The sequence below is a fragment of the Molothrus aeneus genome, chromosome 31, assembly GCF_037042795.1.
Source record: "Molothrus aeneus isolate 106 chromosome 31, BPBGC_Maene_1.0, whole genome shotgun sequence".
Taxonomy (NCBI): domain Eukaryota; kingdom Metazoa; phylum Chordata; class Aves; order Passeriformes; family Icteridae; genus Molothrus; species Molothrus aeneus.
The window spans coordinates 2,682,315-2,708,017 of NC_089676.1; the positions used below are offsets into that span (position 1 = coordinate 2,682,315).

The window sequence follows — 25,703 nt, forward strand, 5'->3', positions numbered from 1 at the left end:
AAATGCTGAATTTTATCTCTGTAAAAGCGCTTTAGAAATGTAAATGACTTTTAAGAGTTAGAAATGAAAGTTATTGGCACAGTTAGGTTAATAATCCATAATAGTAGCTTGGTGTAGCTCGCTTGGCTCCAATTAAATTAAGGATGAGCTGATCCAAGCAGCAGCAGAGCTGCACCGAGCTCAGTTCCAAGCAGAATTTTCCACAGTTTTCCACGAATTCCACCCTGAACCCTCTCCCTGATCGTGCCACGCAACCAAACGCGAAGTTAAATCCATCCCCGAGACTTTCCCAAATATTTTTCCAGAATTAAAAGACTGAAACCCTCATTCTCCCATAAATCCCAAATCCCTGCAAAAGCCCCGCTTTGACTTTCCGCCCCCTTTGCCCAGCACGAAAAGCGCTCCTAAACCCCTCAGAAGCAGAACATTCAGGCAAAGCTCAGCCCCGATTCTGAGGAGAAATCCACGCCAAAAGCAGAAGGGAAATTGAGGTTTTTAGAGCCGGGGAGTCCGAACTTACTCAGAGAGGCGGAGAGGAGGAGTCGGGAGAGGCAGTGAGGAGATGCCAGGGTGGAGAGGGGATTTATACCCTGCCCCGATGGCCCGGGGCGGCTGAGCCACCCTTTGCTAAAGCGCTTTAATGACTCGGGAGCCGAGCCCGGTGCAGCGACCGCCGCTGGAGCCGCAGGAATTGTTTTGCTCGCTGTTTATGATTATCTAAAGCCGCGTTGGGCAATAACCCCAAAAACGCAGGCGGCAGCGCGCCAGGTCTTTTCATCTCGGAATTTCCTGCTTTTCTGCTCCCGGTTTCATTAAGAGGTGAAAATGCAGCGAGAATTAATGAGGGGTTTTTTAGCTTATCGTGGCTAAAAGCTGGAGTGCGCAGGGAATCTTGGAGCGCCAGGGTGATTTTCCTTGTGGAAGCAAAACCTGACACAGGGAATTGCGGCCGTGCCTCGCTTTCTTTCCCATAACATTGGTGGGATTTACGGATGCGCTCCTAAATCAGGGGAAGGATCTGGTGCAAAGCTGAAGAGCAAAGCTCGGGGTTATCTTTGGAATAAAAACGAAGCCGTTCATGAATTATGCCAGTTGTGAAGTTTAAAATGAGGTGTTTGATGAAACACTTTCCATAATTTATTCTTTGTGAGGTCACAGCAGCCCGGATCCTCTAGGATGTCATTACCGTGATTACCACGAAATGATTTCCCTGGATGACAAACTCGCAGAGGTTTTGAGATCCTCTTTGAAATCTCATTTTCTGATGTCTCCGGAATATTCCTGATAAGCTCCAAATCCCTGCGGCATCTCTGGAGGTGCCTCATAAAATCAGAATAATTTCTGCCATGCCACAAACCCCGGGATGGTTTTACCTCGTCTCAAGGTGGGCATTTCCAGGCGCAAAGAGGGAACAGGGAGTGAAAAGGGAAAAAAAGGGAAAAAAGGGGTGCGGGGTACCGGGATTTTGGGAAGATCCTCCCAGCGGCTTCTTTGTGAGCCGGGAAGAGTTGGGGCCGTGTGGCTCCTTTTGGGATCACGTCCATGGCACCAAAATAATCCATTTTCTTCTCCTCCCGAAATTTCCCGTGTCTCTGGTATCACCCTTGGGAATTTCTTGCTCCAACACCTCCCCCCTCCCCGCCCCCCTTCCCAAAATTCCTGTCCCAGACCAGGAGGATTAAAGCACGTGGAGAAAACGTGAAATTCACCCCTCGGAAAGGTTTCCAGCTCTCCTCAGCTGATACATTTGGGAATTCCCAACCCAGGAATGGAATCCTGGCTGGAAAAATCAGTCCCTGGAGCACAACGAGACCAACTCCTCCCCAAATCCCCCGAAATGCAGAAATCTCAGGTGGAATTTTCTCTTTTCCACCCGCGTTTTGTGTTTTGCTCCTGTGCCCGCAGTTGGTTCGTCGGGAAATGTGGGGATGGATCCAGACTGAAGGAGAGGAGGTTTAGGGGGGATTTTGGGAAGGAATTGTTCCCTGTGAGGGTGGGGAGGCTCTGGCACAGCTTCTCCAGGGAATTTCTGGGAAAATCCATTCTCAAAACTTTCCCCAATATTTTTTTTTTTTTTCAGAATTAAGAAACCGAAATCCCTTATTCTCCCATAAATTCAAAAGCCTTGGGAAAGCCCCCGCTTTGATTTTTTGCACCCTTTACCCGGCACAGAAAGCAGAGCAGGAAAGCGCTCCTAAATCCCATCAGAACCGGAATATTTAAGCGGGGTTGAGCCCCGATTTTAAGGAGAAATCCACCAAAACGATGAAAAGTGTCCGAGGCCAGGCTGGAAGGAGCCGGGACCGCGGCAGGGGTGGAACTGGGCGAGTTTTAAGTCCCCATCCAGCCCAAACCACCCCGTGAGTAACAAAGGCAACAAAGAGCGAGCGCAGACTGCAAACCCCACAACACAGAACCTTAATAACCATTAATCCTGAGTCGTTGTAGACAATTACATCCTTGCGCAGGGCAGGGGCAGCTCTAGTACCGGTTAATTCGGTTTTTGTGCCCGAACCGGTTCGGCGGGGCTGCAGAGCCTCGGGGTTCGCTGCTGAGGCTGAGTCGGGAGGCTCTGCCTGACCGAGGAATCATCAAAGAGAGGATTTGGGGTGGGAGCGGCGCTGCCGGAGCTTCGCAGCCCTCGCTGCCCCCGCTTCAAAGCGTCTCCGCCCGCTGACATCAGCGGCACCAAGCTCGCATCAGCAACAATTCCGCCCATCGGGTAATTAACGGCAATTAACGCCTCGCTCCCCGCGCGTTCTGCTCTATCAGGAGTTCTGATTTCGCAGGGAAAGCCGGAGAATCCCAGAATCCAGGCGGTGACCCCCGGTCCGCTCAGGGCAGGGAGTGACCTCGGTTGCTCTTGGGTGGTTGCCCAAGAGCCGGCGGCTCCTGGGTGGGGAAAAATTCCCAAATCCGCCCAGGGAACGATTCTGGGATTGGTGGGACTCGGAGAACACCCAGGGAAGGGTTTTGGGGTTGGAGGAGTCCAGAGCACGCTGGGGAAGGGGTTTTGGGGTTGGTGGAACCCGGAGAACACCCAGGGAAGGGTTCTGGGGTTGGTGGGACCCGGAGAACACCCAGGGAAGGGTTCTGGGGTTGGTGGGACCCGGAGAACACCCTGGGAAGGGTTCTGGGGTTGGTGGGACCCGGAGAACACCCAGGGAAGGGTTCTGGGGTTGGAGGAGTCCAGAGCACGCTGGGGAAGGGGTTTTGGGGTTGGTGGAACCCGGAGAACACCCTGGGATGGGGTTCCTGGGGTTGGTGGAACCCAGAGCACGTCCTGGGAAGAGTTTTGGGGTTGGAGGAACCCACAGAACACTCAGGGAAGGGTTCTGGGGTTGGTGGAACCCGGAGAACCCTCAGGAAAGGGTTCTGGGGTTGGAGGAACCCAGGTCCTGCCCAGGGAAGGGTTCTGGGGTTGGTGGAACCTGGAGAACAATCAGGGAAAGGGTTCTGGGGTTGGAGGAACCCAGAGAACTCTTAGGGAAGAGTTTCTGGTGTTGGAGGAACCCAGGTCCTGCCCAGGGAAGGGTTCTGGGGTTGGTGGAACCCGGAGCATGCTGTGCTTTGGTGTTTTGTTTTTATTTTTAAATTTATCCTGGCTTTTGGTATTTTTGTTTTTATTTTTTTTTGATTAATCCGGGTTTTTGGTGCTTGGGTGGAGCCCCAGATCCGAGTTCCCTCAGTGACTCCGTGTCTCCCTCTGCTTGTCCCGGGTGGCATTGCACAACCTGCCTCAGTTTCCCCATAAAGCCCGGGATTTTTCCGCTCGATTTTGGAATTATTCCCACTCGATTTTGGAATTATTCCCATTTAATTCTGGAATTTTTCCCACTCGGTTTTGGAGTTATTGTCACTTGATTTTGGAATTATTCCCACTTGGTTTTGGGGTTATTCCCACTTGATTTTGGAATTATTCCCACTCGATTTTGGGATTATTCCCACTCAATTCTGGAATTTTACCCACTCAATTTTGGGATTATTCTCACTCGATTCTGGAATATTTCCTGCTCCATTTTGGAATTTTACCCACTCCATTTTGGGATTTTTCCCACTCCATTTTGGGATTTTTCCCACTCGTTTTTGGGATTATTTCCACCCTCCTCCCAGCAGGATGGATCCCTCCATCCCCCCCGGAGGAAAATCCCACATTTTCAGGAGGGTTTAGGGCAGGGAATTGTTTAATGGGAGCAAACCACAGGAATGTAAACATGCGGGAGCAGGAGGAGCCGGGTATTTTTAGCAACCCCTGGGCGCGGCAGATGCTCGGAGTCACCTTGGTCCTCCCGGGGTGGCTCCAGGGTGACAAATTCCGGCCAGCACCGGCCTCAGCTGCCACCAACCTGCCCCGGGGGCTGAATTTAATGGGAATCCGATCCCTCGGGGGCTGGAGTATTAACGAAGCGTCATTAATGAAGTTTTGTGCTTAATTGAGTGATGTTATCACCGGATATCCGAACATTTGAGGCTGATAAGATGTGGTTTGATTCATCCTTTTTAGTTCCGATGTTTAGCGTAGGAAAAGCAAAAATAGCTTAAAGATGAAGAATTGGGATTCGTTTATTCTAAATACCTGTAAGTGTTCCCTGCCAGGAAGTTCCTTGAGTCTGTCCAAGGCACTCGAAATTCCCAAATATCCCAAATATTAACCCCGGAATTAATTTCTGCCAATTCCTTCGCCCTGCCCCGGGGCGCGCTGGAGCTGATTCACCGAAAATCCAAACCAGCTCCTGCCCCAAAAAATACTGAAATAACGATCCCGAAAAATGCCGCTCCCAACTCCCATCCTCGTGTTGCTAAAGTGCAGCTGTTGCCCAACATCTGGATGTCCAAATCCAAATCTTCGTGTCGCAAGGCTTGTGTACAAAGATAATTAATGTTTGTGGAGCGTTCCCAAAGCCTGTCATTAGGGGAAGGATCACCCAGGAGCCGATTTGTGGAAAAAGCAGATTTGCCGATTTCCTTTGCGGATTAGACGAAATTAAAGTGGATTGGTGTGGACAGAAAACCCCCGGCGGAGGGGTGGGGGAGGATTTTGGAAATGCGATTCCCCGGAAATTCCAGCTCGTTAATTCCCAGCTTGATCACTCATTACTTCTAGCTATTACCAAATATTGGCTAAGATATACATAATATTTGCATTTATTTCTTTTATACATTTTAGGCTGCACATCCCCACGTTGCAGAGAGTCCTTGCCTATAATATTTATATGTATATGTATATGTATATGTATATGTATATTTATATTTATATTTATATTTATTTCACACATTGCAGATTGTCCTTGCCCATAATATATAATATTTATGTTTATTTATTTCGCATGTTGCAAATGGTCCTGGCCCACAATATATATTTATATTTATTTCTTTCACATTTTAAACTGCACATCCCCATGTTCAGATTGGGCCTTGCCCACAATATATAATATTTATATTTATTTCCTTCACACGTTGCAGATCGTCCTTGCCCACAATATATAATATTTATATTTATTTCCTTCACACGTTGCAGATCGTCCTTGCCCACAATATATAATATTTATATTTATTTCTTTCACACGTTGCAGATCATTCTTGCCCAACTTGTCCTAGCCTGGTGCCCCAGGGAGAGTGACAGTGCCCAGCTCCTGCCTGAACACGCTTGGCCCAGGATTTTTGTCCTATTTTTGGGGAGCAGCCTCACGAGTCAGCTGGAAAATTCATTCCAGGGCTTCAATTAATTAAACACAAAAAAAAAAATCTGCATTTTTGTGCTGGTCCCAGCACCCACAGGCATCAGAATTTCACCCCAAAATCCAGGCTGGATGAACTCTGGGAAAAGGCAAAATCTCCTCAGTTTTGTGTGGTGGTTCGGTTAATGCTGATGTGGGGGGTGTTGAGCCTCAGGAAAAGTCCCAAAGTCACTTCTGGGACCAAAAAGGGTCAAAATTAAATGTAGAGGAGAGTTTTCCATCAGAATGGGAGTGACTGGACAGAGGGAGGGGGGGGTTCAGACTGAAAAAGGGGAAATTTGCTTGGGATTTGGGTTGGAATTGTTCCTTGTGAGGGTCCCAGGTTATTCCATGGATTTCCCATCCTTGGAAGTGCCCAAAGCCAGGTTGGACCCACCTGGGATAGGGGAAGGTCCCTGCCCATGGAATTGGGGTGGGATTTTTTGGGATTTCAGGTTCCTTTCCATCCCAAACCATTCCAGGATTCCCTTGGCTGGTTTGGATGGGATTTTAGGGATAAATCCTGCCCTGGCCCAGGTGATTCCATGGATTCTCCATCCCTGGGAGTGCCCAAGGCTGGGTTGGACCCACCTGGGGTAGGGGAATGTCCCTGCCCATGGCACGGGGTGGCACTGGATGATTTTTTGGGGTCCCTTCCACCCCAAACCATCCTAAAAAAGCAAAACCCAAAAGTGCATCTGCATGACAGCATTTAATGGGAACGAGAAGCTCAATTCACAAGTGCAAAACTCACTGGAAAGGATAAAATCAAAGAATTCCAGGAGGGTCCACAACAAATCCCCACTCCCATGATTTTCGTAGATTTTAGCAGAAGGATTTTGCAAAGAGATTTGTTCTTACAATTGCTGTAAATATTTTGATTTTGGCTTTTTTTTCCTTGCATTAAATGAGATGAAGGCAGGAAAAGAAGCTGGGAGAGCGTTACACGGTGAGGCTAAGCAGAAATAAAGCACAGCAAGGAACTACAAATTCCTAATTTTCAGAAATGCCAAGTAGAACCGATTTCTTTTTTTTTATTTTTTTCTTTTTTTTTTTTTTTTAATGCCGGTTCAGCAAAATTTGCAAATGAAGAGGAATTTGGGAAAATTTTCATTTTGGAACCCAAGATTTTCAGTCATATAGTTTGGGTGGATTTTGTAATTTTTTATTGATAATAAAACGTCCGTGTTGGCATAAAAATGAATTTATTGACACACAGGTTTTAGCAAACCAAAAAAAAAAAAAAAAAAAAAAAGAAAAAAAAAAGGAGATCTGTATTTTTTTAAAATCTGGTTTCTTGGAAAATTCTGGGCTTTGGTTTGTCCTAATTTGGAATGAGGTAAATAGAGAAATTTCAGTTTTTTCGTAGTTTGGAAATTCTAGTCCTCAGGCAGGTCTAGTGCCAGGAATCCCTGGATTTATGGACTCCATGGGAACCTCGGGAGCTCGGCACTTCTACAATCCATTATCCATAAACTTTAGTCGGGCTCTGTCTGACTGCTCAGTTGTGCTTTTTCAGTCTATCCACAGATATCCAGGCAGGGTTTAGGTTGGCCTGCAAGTTCCACAACAAAACTGGGATGAGTGAGAAGGAAAAGGATTAAAAATCCCCAAAGCGCCCCGGAAAGAGGCGCCCACACCTGAGCCCAAAGCGCACCTACCCCCAAACCCAAGGAATCCCTGGGAGCCCAGGAAGTTCCTGATGTCCAGCAGGGCCGTGGAGCCCACCAGGGTCTGCTGGGGGAAGGTGGTCAGCGTGGGCCCGGGGTAGATGACGGAGTAAGGGGGAAAGTCGGGCTCCACGATGTCCACCACGGTGTCGGGGTACTTGATGACGCAGGTGTCGCTGCGGGTCACGGCGAAGGGCTCGGGGCACGCCAGGCCCGGGGGCAGGCAGCACTCGTGGAAAGGAGACATGGGGCAGGGCAGAGCTGGAAAGGATCAGGGAAAGAGGGAAAAATGAGAAAAAAAAACCCCCATCCTTGGTGTGGCGGGAAATATCCGGGATAAATAGCGGGTTTCTGGTAATGCGGTTATGGGGGTTTATGGGAAATTGGGAATTACAAAGAACTCAGGTGGGAGTTGAATTTGGCAGGGCAGAGCTGGAAATGAGCAGAAAAAGAGGGAAAAATGAGAAAAAATAATCCTTGGTGTGACGGGAAATATCTGGGATAAATAGCGGAGTTTTGGTAACGCTGTTATGGGGATTTACAAGAAATTGGGAGCTCAGGTAGGAGTTGAATTTGGCAGGGCAGACCTGGAAAAGAGCAGGAAAAGAGGGAAAAATGAGAAAAAGCATCCTCGGTGTGGTGGGAAATATCCGGGATAAATAGTGGTGTTTTGGCAACGTGGTTATGGGGATTTACGGGAAATTGGGAATTCCAAAGAGCTCAGGCTGGAGCTGAATTTGTCCAGTTTAGTTTTCCAACCAGGAGCTCTTTTCCTTCCTCGTTGAACTTCCTGTTTTCAATATAATGATATTTTTCAGACCGTCACCATTTTAACCCCAAAAATCTTTTATCCCATTGCTTCTCTTCCTGGGATTTTCGCTGTGTCCGTCCCACTCCTTTTTCCAGCAGAAAACCACGACTCCCAATTCAATCCCAGATTTCAAACTCGGGTTTTAATCCTCATTTAAATCCCCAGTGTGGAGGTTGGAGCTTGTGTCCTCCTCCCACCTTGTTCCAAGTGGAACAGTGAGATCCAGGCTGGAGATCCACCCATTTTTTATGGGTCTCATTAGGGATCAGCTGAATATTTGAAATCCCAGAGCACTTTAAACCCAGCCTGATATCGAGGCCAGATTTTCCCTGCGCATGATTTAATTATGGATTGAAGGCCATGCTTGCCCTGGATTGTGCCCACACGGATTGGGCAAGGAAAACACGGAGGGAGAAGGGATAATTTTCCTCATTTCCCTCATTTTAGCTCTTTGGAGCTGCTGGGGGAGAAATTAAGGGCTGGCAAAGGGGGGCTTGAACTGATTTCCTAAATAAATCCCCAGTTCACCCCAGGAATCTGTGGGGGAGACAAAATCCAGGGGGGATTTCTCACGTCTCCACCTGAACATCCCATTTTAACCTTCCCGAGTTCAAAATTCTGAGTTTTTTCCCAATTAGTTCAAATCCACTCTCCTTAGACTTGAAGGTGAGGAGAAGGCAACCACAGGATATTTTTCCAGCTGAAAAGCTGGATCTGGAATGGCTGATTTTGGCTTTGGGAAAAGAAGATTGGTCTGGGGATCTTCAGTGGTTCCACACGATCTGTAAAAGCTCATCCCAGAGCTCCTGAAAGGAGGTGAAAAAGGAGCACTGGGATGTTCCTGCTACGTTTGGAATTCAAAACTAGAAATATATTTTAACCGAAGCCGTCAGTAAAGTGGATTTTGAGCAAGGAAAATCTGTGTTCTGCTCTCTGCAGGATTGGGAAAATATTTAGGGCGAGTTCTCCAACTTAAAAGACACTGGAGCCTCCTGGAAGACAGCTGAGGGTGAGAACATCGTAGAAATTAAATTTTAAATGATAATTTCTTTAATGACACCGACTCTTTGGAATATGAAAAGAGCACCATGGAATTATTGAGACTCTTCAGGGTTCAGAGGGAGTTTTCTGTGCCCTCCCTGCTTTCCTGAGCTCTCCCCTCTGAAATGTAAAACTTCAATTAACTCCAAACTAAAGGATAATAAAAAGGCTCTTTCTGCTAAAACACCCCCTTGTCCTTTCACGAGCTCGCCCTGTCATTTGAGATTCAGATAGCGATAATAACAATAGCAATAATAAAAATAATAATTGATTTAAAATTCAATAATTGATTCAAAATTGACTTACCAGGATCACCCAAGGAGGAGAGGAAAAGAAAAGTGATTAGGGAGGCTTCTACGTAGCAAATGCTTTTATACACGTCCCCGAAGCGCCTGGAGGATGTGACACCCTCTTTGCATGAAGTCTTAATTAGTTGCAAAACAAACTTTGCTGCCTGCATAACTTCTGCGAGTAATGAAACTGTTTTGCTCCCTGTTTGTGTTTGTTCCCTCCCGGAGCTTCCCAGAGCGTGCTACGCCCTCCGGGCAGGATTCACTTTGCCCTTTCAAGGGCCAAAAATAGGGCTCGATCTGCTGCTAATTAACCACATTTCAGTTATTTCGGGGCCTGATCAAGGGTTCTTTTGTTGGCATTGGGTTTTCCCTCTCGGGTTCTGTGAAAGGGAGCTGCAGTGGCATCATTGCCTAGCAGGGAACTGAATTATTTTTATAATTTCCCGGCGCGGGTGGGATTCTTTTTATTCCCAAAACCACTCCCGAGGGCATCAATTGTACCCCTACATCCACGGATAAGGAGAAAAAAATAAATTCACCATTCCAGAATTCTCAAGAAATCCCACGAATTCTCAAGAAATCTCATGAATTCTCAATAAATCTTTAATTTCACTGTGTCAGTGACGCCGTGGAGAAAGCTCGGCCTTATCTCCCATCCTTTCCTTACAAATCCTGGGATGGGGTTTAAGTGGAGCAGGTGGATTTGCTCCTGGGCTTTGCAGGGTTTGACCCCAGTGCAATTAAAGGCACCCAAATCCCACCCACGGTTCTGGCTCCTGACTCAAGGTGAAGTCACGGAGCCTTACATGGCCTTGGTTTTGTTTGTTGTTTTTTTTTTTTTTTTTCCTCCCTTTTCCCCCAGTTTTTGGGTTGGAAAGGATAAAATTGTGGGAAAGGGAAGGTTGGAACCATCCAGGTTTTCTGGGACAGAATTAAGCGGGGGTTAAGTAGGCAAGAAATTGTTCTGTCCTGATGAAAACTTAATTTAGCACAAATTATATAGAACCATTAAAATGTTGGAGAAAATGGCGGTGGGTAGTTGTAGAAATTTATCGACATTTTTGAGTGAGCCAGACATGGATTTAAAATGTTTTTATTGAGACTTTAAAGAGGAAATCAACAACAGAATAATCACAATAAAGACACAAATCAGGATTCCCTCAAAAAGAGATTTCTGAGGGAGCCACCAGTTGTCTAGACTGGAATGTTTTGGGATAACAGTCCCCAGACAATTTCACTTATTTACTACATAAAAACTGTCCTTAATTGGAATCCTATTGGAATACTGGGATGGGGCTCATTTTAATATTCGGGAACACGCTTAAAAGCAGAATTCCACCTCCGTGTTTCATCCCTGATGCCCAAATCTGCATAAATCCCTTGGGATCAACCCAAACCCTTTTGTTCCCAAGTGCCCACAAATGCTTTTGCCTTAGGACCCCTCTCAGGCTGCAGATAATTTATGCTGGGAGGGAAAATTGAGAGTAAATAATAATTAGGAACAAAGGGAGGCAGCTCAACTTCCTGGCACCTCTCTTGGGATGTGAATCCTGGGAAAGAGGAATGAGAATTGTGGATATCCCATCCCTGGAAGTGTCCGAGGCAGGTGGGAACATCCCAAGATTAACCTCTAATTAACCAGCCTAAGGTTATATGAAAGCTGTTCCATAGGATTAATTCAGCTGAAATGTCATTTATGAAGATATAAAAGGACACTAATGCATGTTTTTGTTTTCATATTTATGTCTGTATTTTAAAATATCTATATTTGTATTTTATAATAATATGTTCCTATATTAATTTATTATATTTTATAGTTATATTTTATGTATATATGTGTGTATTTATATATTTACATTTATTACTATATATATATATATATATATTTATATTTCTATATATTTATTTCTGTATTCCTTTATTTTTGCTTTTTTATATTTTTATATTTGATTTTCTTTCAGAGTCCACATACTAAGATTTGCTTCTTGCCATTTAACCACTTGACACTCTTTTTAAAGGCATTAATTAATTGTATTTGTATAAAATTCACACAATGTGCTGCCGAGTGCAGATGAGCCTTAAACCTGAAGGTTTATCCATCAGAGGTTGGATCTGATGATCTTGGAGCTGGGATTCTATGAACACTCCCCTTTTCCCAGCCTCTTGTGCTGCGGAACATTCTGGAACTCGCGGGGATTTCTGCTCCCTCTGCATTTCTGGTTCCTCTATAGAAAAATCTCCTGGGCCCTTCCCTCTCAGGCGGATTTTCCGTTGCCTTTGGCAGATTTTAATTCCAGTTATTATCTGGGTGTAGGGAAGAACAGGAGGCAAATGAATCCTCCGAGGTCACCCCGGGAGCAGCCGGAGGAACCCGCAGTGAACCGGGCTGCCATTTATTTCAATTTATTTCAATTCCAGATTTGAATTCCCGTGGCTCCTCCAGGCCTCGACTGCGGTTCCAGGGATCCGTGGGGGGAAGGAGAACCCCCAGATTCCGGGATCAGCTGGGAATGAAGGACTGGGAGCTCCAAACCCTGGAAGGGATTTAGGGAAGGGCTGGGAGCGCTTTTGGACGTGTCCTGAAACGGCTTTTCCAGTTGGGGCCTGGAAATCTGCGCCAGTAAACACAGCCCTGGGTTTTATTTTAATAAATTATTCCCTTTTCAAAGTGCTCTGCATAGTCACGTTCTCCTGGTGTGTTGTTTTGTGGAGTCATGAAATGGTTTAAAGGAGGAGCTTTAAAAATTATTTAATTCCAAGCCCTCCCAGGAGCACAGGCTGCATCCAGCCAGGTCTTGGGTGCTTCCAGGGATGGGGAATCCATAATTCCCTACAAAACCTCCCCACAGAAAATTTTATCCCAAATTTCTCCCTCAGAATGAGCAGTGAATTTTGATTTTTTTTCCATTTTCCCCTCATAAAAAGTGCTGAGTTTCCCGAAGCTGTGTAAGGCCTTCAAGGCCCGATCCCTAATTAAAACCCTGGCCTTTGTTTATGTCTTTCGAAACCTGAAGCTGCCACTTAAGAAATCTGCAATTAGTGGGGCCTGCAAATTGCTGCCTTGGATGGGGTAATGATCCCCAGGCAGAAAATAATTCCTTTTTAATGAAAATCCCGCCTCAAAAATCACCCCTTAGGAAACACCGCGCTGCCAAGGAATTATCGTATCAGCACGGGTTTATCGGCTTTTAACAGTTAAAGAGGGGCGAAACCATGCAAATAAATAATAATATAATAATAATAATAATAATAACAATAATAACAAACACGAGGGTGAAGCTGTTGGAATTTTCTCCAAGTAGCTGAAATATTAACAAAGCCTTTTGTGTGTATGTATGAGGTGTTAATTAATTCCAGGTTAATTTTTCAGGACTGAGTTCTGCATTCTCTCCTTGTGGGTCACACTGGCCCTGTTTGCATTTATGACCTTCCTGTTCCTTCCTTAGGGCTGTTTTTTATCCCAGAATTCCAGAAGATTTGGGGGGATTTTGGTTTTTTTGGTCTTTTTTAGTTTTCTGAGGTTTTTTTGTTGTTGTTGTTGTTGTTTTTGGGGTTTTTTTGGTTTTTTTTTCTGAGACTGCGGGGCTCAGAATTAAACTGAAAAATAAATTGTTTTTCTCAATTCCTTCCCCTGACAAGCCCCACATTTTTATTAAATCTTAATCAAAGTTCTTTACTTGTTATTCCTTTATCAATACGAAAAATTCAGCTCTGAGCCCCTTCCCCTAAATCCAAAATTAACCAGGAATGATCTCCACATTTTGATTTAACAATTATTCCCTGCTTGTGTAATTCCTGAGGAATCAGTGTTGTCCAATGTCAAGGTTTTCTCTGCAACAAATTCCAGCATTTGCCTGTTCTGAGAAATCTGGCAGAAGTAAAAAACCAAAGTTTTCAAAACAAAATCAAACCAGAGAAAATATTTATAATTATTAATATGATAATTATAACAAGAAATATGATTATTTATTAATTTATGCATTTATAATATAGTAATATTTATGATAAATATAATGAATCTTTATACTTAATTATATGTATAACATTATAACATAAATTATAAATATACAACAGATTTAATGTTTATTTATATGTGTATAATTTTATATTAAAATATTTAAATATATTCATAGACAATATAAAAATATATTTAATACTTTTATCTTTATTTTATATTTTAATATAGATTTATTTTGCTCTTATATATTTATACAATGTATTTTATATATTGTATTATTTTATAGTATTTATTTCTTCATTTGATTATGTATTTTAAAAAATGTCTATTTATGACCAGAGAATGCGCATTTCCAACATTGCCACGTCCTTCCGGGTGACTTTGCGACTCTCTTTGTGATCCTGCAATCCTGCTGCATCCCTAAAAGCTGCTAATGAGTGTTTTACATGAATAAATCATTCATGAGAGTTTGCAAAGGGCTTTGAAATCCTTTAATCTGAAACTTCCCGGGGCTGTTCCCGGGGGCTGGCGTTGCCTTGGGAACTTTGCAGAGTCACCCATTTTTGCAGGAATAATTCCAGAGAGGAATGGGATGAATTATTAAAAAAAGGGGAAATAGGAATAAAAATGGGAAATTTAATGATTTTCAGGGAAAGAGGGAGGGAGCATGAGCCCTTTTCCTACTGAAATCTTGGGTCCCAATATTCCGATTATTTCGGATAGATATATTTTATATATAATAAATTATATATATTTTTCACATATATATGGTTGCATATATAATTTTATATATAATTTATAGATATATTTATTATATATAAAATATATACGCATATATGTAAATATACACATACATATATGTGTGTATGTGTATATAAATATGTAATGATAAATATAAATATAAATATAAATATAAATACAAATATAAATATAAATACAAATATAAATATTTATATATTTTTATATAAATATATTCCCCAAGAGGATGGAGGAAAGGCTGAGGGAATTGTTCTGCCCACACAGAAATTGAGATTTTATTCCTTTTTCTTTAATAAAGGACATTTCTGGGCACCCTCGTTGTGCTCTGTGACTCTTCTTTGAGCATCACCCCCCATTCAAGGGCCAAGGGCCCGGGAGGCTGACAAAAACCTCATTCCCGACCCCATTTTGGGGTCATTTTACCAAAAACTGCAGCTTTCAGCCCAGGGAACGAGGCAGGGAAAGTGCCCGGTGTCCCCTGAGCTCTGCCCTTCCCTACAGCCAGATTTGTGCTTTACCTGCTCCTTGTTTGCTCCTTTAATACAGCAGCAATTTTTAATTTTTTTTTCCCCTCTTTAAATCCCTCTTAAATGACGAGGTGGGATGGGGAGAGCCCCGAGGCAGCGACTCTGATCCCAAAAGTGCCGTCCCAGGTGCTCATTAATGGTTTGCACATCCCTGTGTCATTATCCCCAGCACGGAATTGGCTTCAGCCACCCATGGGTTGAGCAATAAAAGCCCTCAAAGATAAACAGATCAGAGCTCAGCTGTCATTCCAGTAATCGGCTCCTAATCAGGTCAGGATTCTTGGCCTCGTAAGGCTTTTTAAAATTTTATTATTTCCTATGCTGCGTGCATTTTAAAGCCTAATAGTGGAATAAATGAAATCCCAATAGTGGAATAAATGAAATCCCAAGAATGGAATAAAGTAAATCCCAATAATGGTGTAAATTAAATCCCAGTAGTGGAATAAATTAAATCCCAATAGTGGAATAAATTAAATCCCAAAAGTGGAATAATTAAATCCCAAAATGGAATAAATTAAACCCCATGAAGGGAATAAATTCAATGGCATAAATTCCATTATAATTAACGGAATAACCTGGATCCAGGGAGAAGCAAATAAACTCCTTTCCCTGGGTTTCACAAATCCATTCCCTGGGTTTGTGTTGTGATTTCCTGTCGGTTTCCCAGGAAATCATGGAATGCTTTGGGATGGAAAGCATTCATTCCTTGCCACGGACAGGGACATTCCCACCATCCCTGCCTGCTCCAGACTGGCCTTGGACACTTCCAAGGATGGAGAATCCACGGGATAACCCCGGCTGGGACGTCCCCACCTTCCCAGGGAGGAATTCCTCCCCAAAATCCCACCTAAATTTCCTTTCCTTCAGTCTGAACCTTCCCAAAATCCCATCTAAATTTCCTTTGTATTTGTGTGAACCTTCCCAAAATCCCACCTGAATTTCCACCCTGTCAGTCTGAACCCTTTCCCCCTTGTCCTGGCACCCCATCCCTTGGGAATTGTCTCTCCCGCCGTTCCTTGTTGCCCCTTCAGGTCCTGCAAGTCCATAACTGGGTCACCGCAAAGCTTCTCCAGGCTGAGCATTCCCAGTTCTCCCAGCAGAGCTGCTCCATCCCTCTGCTCCCATCCTGGAGCCTCCTCTGGGCTCTCTCCAGCAGCTCCAGGGCAGCTCTGCAGGTGAGGTCTCACCTGAGCAGGGCCCTGCTGGACCCCCTTTCCCCATCCCCACCTCGTTTTGTTCCCAGTGCTGCTGCCTGAAATTGTCACAAGAATCCCAAGCAGCCTTGGATCTGTTCCAGAGGCTCCGTGGGAGGTTATTATGACACACAAAATGACTTTTTAATGAAAAAATTAATAACCCTGGGTTCTGACGCTGTCAAATGCTGTCTGCCCGGGGAGTAACCAAATTTCGGGTGACGTTGTTGCCCAAGTGACAAAACCATCCCAATTTTGCATGGTAGCTGCAATATTTCCATGGCTGATGCACTCTGTGTGTCTCAACCATTTAATGAATATTTGGGATTGGCTTTGAAGTTCTTCCCTTTCAAGAAGCTGAAGAGCTTCAGTTGTTCTGCAGACAGACACCTCCGAGGCTTTGGGATGTGGGACGAAGCTAAATGAGAGATGGAGGTTCTGATACTGCTGGGAGGGAGCTTCCAGTGAAATGTCCTTTTCTTTTGTTTAATTAAAAAAATGCTTCCTAAAAAAATTCCTTTTTTTTTTTTAATTAAAAGAATACTTCCTTTTGAAGTATTGAAATGTCCTTTTTTAAATTAAAAAAATACTTCCTAATAATTACACTTCGAGTGAAATGTCCTTTTTTTTTTTGATTAAAAAAATACTTCCTAAAATAATTCATGTTTTTAAATTAAAAAAAAAACCCAAAAAACAAACTCTTAAAGAAATTCCCATCAGTTGTGGAGTCACAGAATGGTGAATGGTTTGGGGTGGAAGGGACCTTAAAGATCACCTTGTCCCAACCCCTTCCATGGGCAGGGCCACCTCCCACTGGGTCAGGTTGCTCAATATCCCATCCAGCCCGGCCTGGAATGGATCACATCCTGGAATTGATCATTTCTTCAGCCTCAATCACCACAGGAAGCATTCCCAATTAATTTGGTCCTTCTCTGAACTGAAATCTTCAAATAATTCTAAAAATAAAACCCCCAGTCTGGGGATTGAATCATTTTATCCCTTCATTGTCAGTTTAATTCTTGTTTTGCTGCAATCATGATGTGGAAAACTTTTTTTTTTTAATGAATAAAATGAAACATTTCTCTCCTCACAAATGTTTTGGGGAGGAAAAATTGAAGCTGGAGACTTCCTCCCCTTGGTTAGCCAAAATTACCCGCTCAAATTATCCGAGTTGAGCTGAAATGATTGTTGGCTGCACCACCTGAATGAAGCATTTGGGGTTCTGGCTTTGGGGATGGCCATAAATAAACCAAAATTAGGTGTCCCAGCAATTGCAGGGATGCCACCAGCCCTGTGTTCCCAATTGCTCCCATTCCTGTCCTGCAGCAGGGCTGTCAGGATGTCACCAGTGGCCACCCTGGCCTCCAAACTGTGGTGCCAGGACATCAAACCTGAGCTCATTCCAGCCCTAATTAGGCCAGGGAGGCAACTTGCCCAGTAGCCCATAGCCAATACCAGCTGCTGAATGTTTTATTTCCACTGAAAAACAGAATTCAGCTCCTTGTTGGAAAAAGGGAAAGAAAAGCCACTCCTGGAGACTTTGCAGAAGTTGCTCTGAGGGTCAAGGGGGAATTATTCCCCCTTAAAGTGTGAAGTTTACTTGGAAAAAAAGCACATTTTAAAAAATTCAGATTTTGGTTCTTAAATACACTTGGAGGTTCTACACAAAATGAAGGTAGTGACACAATAAACTACAAACCATGAAGTGATTTCTGGAATAAAATGATGAACGTTGACTGAAAAACTAAGAAAAAATTGGTGCCAAGCCGGGTTTGTGACCTAATTAAGCTCTCACCTAAAGCAGGGCTTCATTCTCGATGAGAGATTCAAACCAGACATGTGGCACAATCTGAAAACACAGGGAAAAATAGCTGCAATTACATTTATGCAAAACATGCAAATGCTGTGTGAATCTGGAGCTATCTGGGATGAGTCTGGCATGGTTTTAATTTGGAAATGGCCATGAGACAGACGAGGCAGTGACTAAACTGCCAGACAGAGGAGGAAAAACACGTTGCTTTCAAGGAGATGGCCACAAAGGCCTGAATTATCTGAATCAACAATGCCGGCCAGGAGAGGCCTTTGATCTCTAATTAAGTCACATAAAACGAGGATCCAGCGTGGAATGGGGATGCCAGCAGCAAGGAAACGGGGAAGGAGCGTTGCAGCCCCAAATCAAAGGTTGGTGCTGGAGGAAGGGAGTGTTTTCCATGCAGGATGAGCTTGGGAAACACATCCCATGAGCAAAGGCTGGCCCTGGGGCTGTCCAGGATGGTATAAAACCCACTCTGAGCACAGGATCCCTCATCCACCTCTCCTCCTTTCTCCTCGGTGACACAGGTGAGCTGAAAAGGTCTTTGCCGTCCCCTTCTCCTTCTCCTTCTCCTTCTCCTTCTCCTTCTCCTTCTCCTTCTCCTTCTCCTTCTCCTTCTCCTTCTCCTTCTCCTTCTCCTTCTCCTTCTCCTTCTCCTTCTCCTTCTCCTTCTCCTTCTCCTTCTCCTTCTCCTTCTCCTCTTTGTCTCTGCCTCCATCCCTGGCCTTGCTGCTGTGCTGCTCAGAACTTTGCTCCCAGATCCTGCTCCCAGCCTCTGCTCACTGCGAGGAGCTGGGAGAAGCTCTTGGGCTCTTTGCAGGAGGCCCTGGGCATGGAGCTCCTGATCCTTTCTTCCTCCCTGTTCCCCGTCCCTTGCCTCGGCCTCTGCTCCTCCTGCTGCTGAGGCCGTGCCTCACGTTCTGCCCGTGCCTTCTGCAGGTTCTCCTCCAGCCCCAGCCATGTCCTGCTACGACCTGTGCCGGCCCTGCGGCCCCACCCCGCTGGCCAACAGCTGCAACGAGCCCTGCGTGCGCCAGTGCCAGGACTCGCGGGTCATCATTGAGCCGTCCCCCGTGGTGGTCACCCTGCCCGGGCCCATCCTCAGCTCCTTCCCCCAGAACACCGCCGTGGGATCCTCCACCTCCGCCGCCGTGGGCAGCATCCTCAGCGAGTCCGGGGTCCCCATCAACTCGGGGGGCTTTGGGCTCTCGGGGCTCTCCGGCCTCGGTGGCCGCTACTGCGGCCGCAGGTGCCTGCCCTGCTAGAGCCGGGCCGCACGTCCAGCGAGTGCCTCCGCAGGCCAAGTGTCCCCTGGAGCTGCTGGCCAGCATTTCCAGAGGCCTCGGGGCCCCTCCTGCCAAGGCGGGAGGCAAACGTGCCCACCTGAGGCTTCTGCTTGTCCTGCTTTCTCCTGCGCCTCCCCGGGCCCTGCCGTGCCCTGCTCTGCTGGCCCGGGGGCTCAGCCCCGGCCCAGCCCGGCCCCGGGGTCCTGCTGCTCCCGCTGGCCCCGTGCCTGGGCCAGGCAGACCTGTGTGCCACTGCTGGCCAGGCCTGCCTGCCCACCCCTGCTTTGGTTCTGTCTTCACACTCAATAAAGTTCACTCTGCATTCGAACTGGAGTCTCCTGGAGTTCCTTCCCTTTTGGGATCCCCAGCTAAAGCTGCTCCATGGGTGGGGGTGATGCCCTGGGGGTGTTTGGGTGGTTAAAGGCCATGGATGGACCTTTCTCACACCTGGGCAAGGTGAGAACCTCCAAGGCCGCAGTCACTGGAAGGGCCATGGGGCAGTGGAGGGTGTGTGTGGCCTGGTGTGAGTGTGCACAGGGTGACCAGGAGGTGCCCCAGGGGACATCTGAGCCAGGTTGAGGTTGGGGATGTGCTGAGGGTGCGTGTGTGACGTGGACATGGGACAGGGATGGGCACACAGGGACCATGATTCCTCCTCTGAGCGAGGGCAGCAGTGATGGTGACAAGGCCTGGACCTGTACCCAGGCCTAGAAGGGAGCAGTGGATCCATCTTATCCCCCACCCAAATTGTCCTGTGGTTGGGAGCTGTAATTGCTGTGGGCTCATTCCATGTGTCACTGTGTCCTGAAGGAGCAGGAGTCTGGAGCAGACCTGCAGAACTCTGCTGTCTACACTGGCCACTTGATCTTGGAACTTTTTTCCAGCCTTGAGGACTCTGGGATTCCTCCACAAGAGTGACCCATCCTCAGTCCATTTCCACTGTGCCAGCACCTGGCACAGGACTCACATTTCTCTTTGCACACCTGCCCTGGGTGCCACATGTCACCTCAGAACCTTGGGTTCTCCCTGTGCCCCAGGGTTTGGTTGCTGTGCTTGGATGCAGGCAAGGAAAACAACCACTCATAGCTGGAAATGCACAATAAAGGCTTTGTGAAGGTGCCTGTGAATCCGCACAGAAATCTCTTCTGGAAGGTCAATGTTTTGCTGGAACCCAATGTCCAACCTCCCTCCTGAGTCAAATGTCCTCTGGAGCACCTCCTGTGACCAATGACAAGGCCACTCCCTCCAATCCCACCCAAACACCCCCAGGGCATCACCCCCACCCATGGAGCAGCTTTAGCTGGGGATCCCAAAGCGGAAGGAACTCCAGGAGACTCCAGTTCGAATGCAGAGTGAACTTTATTGAGTGTGAAGACAGAACCAAAGCAGGGGTGGGCAGGCCCTGGGCCAGGCTGGCCCAGCAGCAGGGCTGGGCATGGGGCCCTGGCCAGCAGTGGGACAAACGCCTGCCCGGCCCGGGCACAGAGGAAAGCAGGACAAGCAGAAGCCTCAGGTGGGCACCCTCCTTGTCAGGAGGGCAGGAGGAGCCCCGAGGCCTCTGGAAAGGCTGGCCAGCAGCTCCAGGGGACACTTGGCCTGCGGAGGCACTTGCTGGACGCGCGGCCCGGCTCTAGCAGGGCAGGCACCTGCGGCCGCAGTAGCGGCCACCGAGGCCGGAGAGCCCCGAGAGCCCAAAGCCCCCCGAGTTGATGGGCACTCCCTCCTCGCTGAGGATGCTGCCCACGGCGGCGGAGGTGGAGGATCCCACGGCGGTGTTCTGGGGGAAGGAGCTGAGGATGGGCCCGGGCAGGGTGACCACCACGGGCGAGGGCTGGATGACCACGCGGGAGTCCTGGCACTGGCGCACACAGGGCTCGTTGCAGCTGTTGGCCAGCGGGGTGGGGCCGCAGGGCCGGCACAGGTCGTAGCAGGACATGGCTGGGGCTGGAGGAGAACCTGCAGAAGGCAGGGAAAGCACCCACGGGCTGTGAGGCGCACAGGGAGATGCTGCTCACAGGAGGAAACACAGCCCTGAGCCCAAAGAGTTCCCTGCAAAGAAATCCCAACATCTCCCACCTCTCCCCACCAAAAAACAACCACAAAAACCTGCGGAGAGCAGGATCAAGGAGAAAGACTCTCAGAGAGCACTGCGGAGAGGCCAAGATTCCATTGAGGGTCAAGGCAGAAGAGAGAAGAGAAGAGAAGAGAAGAGAAGAGAAGAGAAGAGAAGAGAAGAGAAGAGAAGAGAAGAGAAGAGAAGAGAAGAGAAGAGAAGAGAAGAGAAGAGAAGAGAAGAGAAGAGAAGAGAAGAGAAGAGAAGAGAAGAGGCAAAGGCCCTTGCAGCTCACCTGTGTCACCAAGGAGGAGAAGGCAGGAGAAGTGGATGAGGGATCCTCACTTGCTCTGCCTTTTATACTGTCCCACACAGCCCCGGGCCCGACGCGCCCCTGCACAGAGAATGTGTTTACCAACAAGCTCATATTTTATGCAAAACATCCCCAATTAAGTAAACTGGAGGTTGTTTACGCTCCCTTCGAGGCTGCCTTTTCATTTCCCTGTGCAGGACATGCCCATTCAGCCAAACTGGCTCCTTTCAAGTGCCAGCATTAGAGGACAAAATGTTTTTAGGGTATTTTTCAGCCAGAACCCGGCTGGTGTTTCAGCCAGCTGGGTGGAGTGGTGCTGTATTTCCAGGTGATGTCAGCATCTTCCCCTCCTGAGGCAGCTCTGAGCCTTTGGAGTGATAAATGCAGTTTTTTTATTATGAACTCAGGATTAAAGGGCTGGCTTTGGCGGGGACTGGCCGTAGACATTGCTCCCTGTGACTCCAAGGCCTTTCAAGCCTTCTTAGACATCATTTATTCATCAGAGAGACTACATGGGTTGGTTTTGAATTTTCTTTGGGATCTCACATTGCCTTTGGAAAAAATTATCTCGTTTCTCCTGCCTTTCACCTCTTTCAGCATCGCCTGGAGGTCTCCGATCAGCAGAACAGGATAGCTCCAGAAGGAAGGACGCTGCTTTCCCAACAAATATTATTTCCTAACAAATATTAGTCAGGGTCATTGTCTTGCAGAAAACACTCCCTAATGAGAACATCTGACTTCAAAACCCTTCCTTCTCCCATTCCTCACGGCCATCCCTCCACTCCTTTTTTTCTCCCTGCCTCTGACCAGACCCTACACCCTGTCCCAAACACTCGGGAATGTTTCCAAGCAGGACACAGGGAGCAGCTGAGGGCTGGCAGTGCCCACAAACCCAGCCTGGGCAGCAGCAGGGGCCAGGATGTCCCCAGAGGTGGGCAAGGGAAGGATTCCTCACTCTGAGCTGCATTTCCTGGGGCAAGGGCAGAGCTGGTGTCCCCAGGAGCGGTGACAGCCCTGCCCGGGCACCACCGTGACACCCCTCGGGGCAAATGGGGCAAAACTCCTGTCCCAGCGGGGCTGGGGCTCCATCAGAGACAGAAAAATCTTAAATCCCAGAGGTCCAAGCCGGATTCCTCATCCAGGAGGATGAAGGGAGCTCTCAGGTTGACAGGAGAAGTTTCTCCAAACAAACACATTCAGGACAGAACCCCAGGTGTGACAGGGCAGATCTAACAGAGAGATTTCCTTCAAAACTCACACACACCATGTTTCCATCTGGGCATTTCCACTTAAATCCCTTCTAGAGGCAAAACACTGAGTGCAACAAAGGCATTTCCAGCCCTCTCTCCTTCTCCCTCACCCAGCCCTCCTCACTGAGGGGCTCCATGAAGCCCTGGGTGTCCCCACCCACCCCAATCTCTCAGGGGTGTCCTGGGGGTGTTATCTCCCTTCCCTGGTTCCCATTTTGTCGCCCCAATGTCCCCTCCTGGCTCAGGCAAGGACAGGAGGGCATGTCCACAGCAGATAAAGAGACAGAGGAATTTGGCAGGATGGATTTGTTTCAGACACTGAAGCCCCCAACAGGGCAGAGGAGCAGCCTTTGACTGTCACCAGATGGCTGCAGGGCCAGGAACACCCAATTCCCTGGGGAGAAGCACTCCACAGAATGCAGGAAAACAAAACTGGGCATCATGTTGACTTTGGCAGTTGGGCACATGCTCCTTCAACTTGTTTGGGACTCCCTCTGCATCCAGGGCTGGGGAGAAGGGCTGGAGGAGGGAAGGCAAAGGCCCAGGGGTAAGTGGCAAAACACAACCACGGCCTTGGGCAGTTGGGTGAAACTGGCACAGAAAAATCAGGCCAGTGGCTTGACGCATCAGCTGGAAGTTGTCCAACCTCAACCTGGCTCAGATGTGCCCTGGGGAACCTCCTGGTCACCCTGTGCACACTCACACCAGGCCACACACACCCTCCACTGCCCCATGGCCCTTCCAGTGACTGCGGCCTTGGAGGTTCTCACCTTGCCCAGGAGTGAGAAAGGTCCATCCATGGCCTTTAACCACTCAAACACCCCCAGGGCATCACGCCCACCCATGGAGCAGCTTCAGCTGGGGATCCCAAAAGGGAAGGAACTCCAGGAGACTCCAGTTCGAATGCAGAGTGAACTTTATTGAGTGTGAAGACAGAACCAAAGCAGGGGTGGGCAGGCAGGCCTGGCCAGCAGTGGCACACAGGTCTGCCTGGCCTGGGCACGGGACCAGCGGGAGCAGCAGGACCCCGGGGCCGGGCTGGGCTGGGGCTGAGCCCCTGGGCCAGCAGAGCAGGGCACGGCAGGGCCTGGGGAGGCGCAGGAGAAAGCAGGACAAGCAGAAGCCTCAGGTGGGCACGTTTGCCTCCCGCCTTGGCAGGAGGGGCCCCGAGGCCTCTGGAAAGGCTGGCCAGCAGCTCCAGGGGACACTTGGCCTGCGGAGGCACTCGCTGGACGTGCGGCCCGGCTCTAGCAGGGCAGGCACCTGCGGCCGCAGTAGCGGCCACCAAGGCTGGAGAGCCCCGAGAGCCCAAAGCCCCCCGAGTTGATGGGGACCCCGGACTCGCTGAGGATGCTGCCCACGGCGGCGGAGGTGGAGGATCCCACGGCGGTGTTCTGGGGGAAGGAGCTGAGGATGGGCCCGGGCAGGGTGACCACCACGGGGGACGGCTCAATGATGACCCGCGAGTCCTGGCACTGGCGCACGCAGGGCTCGTTGCAGCTGTTGGCCAGCGGGGTGGGGCCGCAGGGCCGGCACAGGTCGTAGCAGGACATGGCTGGGGCTGGAGGAGAACCTGCAGAAGGCACGGGCAGAACGTGAGGCACGGCCTCAGCAGCAGGAGGAGCAGAGGCCGAGGCAAGGGACAGGGAACAGGGAGGAAGAAAGGATCAGGAGCTCCATGCCCAGGGCCTCCTGCAAAGAGCCCAAGAGCTTCTCCCAGCTCCTTGCAGTGAGCAGAGGCTGGGAGCAGGATCTGGGAGCAAAGTTCTGAGCAGCACAGCAGCAAGGCCAGGGATGGAGGCAGAGACAAAGAGGAGAAGGAGAAGGAGAAGGAGAAGGAGAAGGAGAAGGAGAAGGAGAAGGAGAAGGAGAAGGAGAAGGAGAAGGAGAAGGAGAAGGAGAAGGAGAAGGAGAAGGAGAAGGAGAAGGAGAAGGAGAAGGAGAAGGAGAAGGAGAAGGAGAAGGAGAAGGAGAAGGAGAAGAGGACGGCAAAGACCTTTTCAGCTCACCTGTGTCACCGAGGAGGAGAAGGCAGGAGAAGTGGATGAGGGATCCTCACTTGCTCTGCCTTTTATACTGTCCCACACAGCCCCGGGCCCACGGGCACCCTCGGCACATGGAACGTGTTTACCAAGCTCATATTTTATGCAAAACATCCCCATTAGAGAAATGGGGACACTGCAATGCTGCTTTTTCATTTCCCTGTGCAGGACATGCCCAGTCAGCCTCCCAGGCTCCTTTCAAGTGCCAACATTAGAGGCCAAAACGTGTCTGGGGGCAGTGCCACGTCAGCAGGGCCGGGTGATGCAGCCGCGGTTGGGGACTGTCCTATTTCACCAGGGCACTCCAGGCCCTTTGCCCTCCAGGGCCTCACTTTAGGACTCCCAGAATGGTCAGGGCACTTTTTCTGGCATCCCTAAAATAACAAGCCATGCTTTAAAATGTGTTTTCTGTGTCAGGAGTCACCTCATCTGCTGGGTAACCAAATACTCGAGTCCAGCAGGGCTGGGTGTAAACTTCCCTGTCGCCTTGGACACTCTGAAGAACCAGGGATTTCACATCCTGACAAATCCATGTGCTCTTTGCCCTTCTGTGCCTTTGTGGAGAGCCCCCAGCATCCTCGAGGCAACAGGAGGATGTTTGGAAAGCAGAAAATCCTCTCCAACACACCCTAACTCTGCTCCCACCAGTTCCACCCAGCAACAAGTGTCCACGGTGGGCCTTTCCCACTGCTCCTTCTCCATCCCCAAATCTCCAAAACCCTTCCGGGAGCCTACACCCAAGTGGTGGAAAGAGCCTGCAGAGCTCTCCAAGGAGACATCAAAACACATCAGAAGGAGTCATGGTCTGGGAATGTCAGCAGGAAAACACTGGAGGCAAGCAGACAGCAAGATCACGGGCTGCTCTTCCATCCTGTCAGCACACTCAGCACACTGGCCTGGCCTCGTCCCGTGGTCAGCACTGAGGGGTTGCCCTTAATGGTCTTTGAGACCTCCATTCCCTGCCCTCCATCCCTGGA

The 25,703-nt window shown here is 48.2% G+C and overlaps 1 protein-coding gene and 2 pseudogenes across 2 annotated transcripts; 1 reads left to right on the forward strand and 2 right to left on the reverse strand.

Moving 5' to 3' along the window:
• The first annotated feature begins 14,538 nt into the window (after positions 1–14,538).
• On the forward strand, positions 14,539–19,047 carry LOC136568203 (feather beta keratin). Of its 2 annotated transcripts, XM_066568089.1 has the most exons (2): positions 14,539–14,569; positions 18,740–19,047. In XM_066568089.1, the coding sequence occupies exon 2, from the start codon at positions 18,742–18,744 to the stop codon at positions 19,045–19,047; it is 306 nt and encodes a 101-aa protein (XP_066424186.1). In that variant the 5' UTR covers positions 14,539–14,569; positions 18,740–18,741. The 2 variants fall into 2 exon arrangements, with proteins under 2 accessions (XP_066424186.1, XP_066424185.1); XM_066568088.1 differs by lacking the exon at positions 14,539–14,569 and having other exon boundaries at positions 18,742–19,047.
• Positions 19,048–20,698: 1,651 nt separating this feature from the next.
• LOC136568200 (feather keratin 1-like) lies at positions 20,699–21,564 on the reverse strand (annotated as a pseudogene).
• A 2,367-nt stretch (positions 21,565–23,931) lies between these two features.
• On the reverse strand, positions 23,932–24,840 carry LOC136568201 (feather beta keratin-like; annotated as a pseudogene).
• Positions 24,841–25,703: the final 863 nt, after the last annotated feature.

Coding starts and splice junctions, on each gene's coding strand:
- LOC136568203 (XM_066568089.1), top strand. CDS start 18,742: ATGTCCTGCTACGACCTGTGCCGGCCCTGCGGCCCCACCCCGCTGGCC.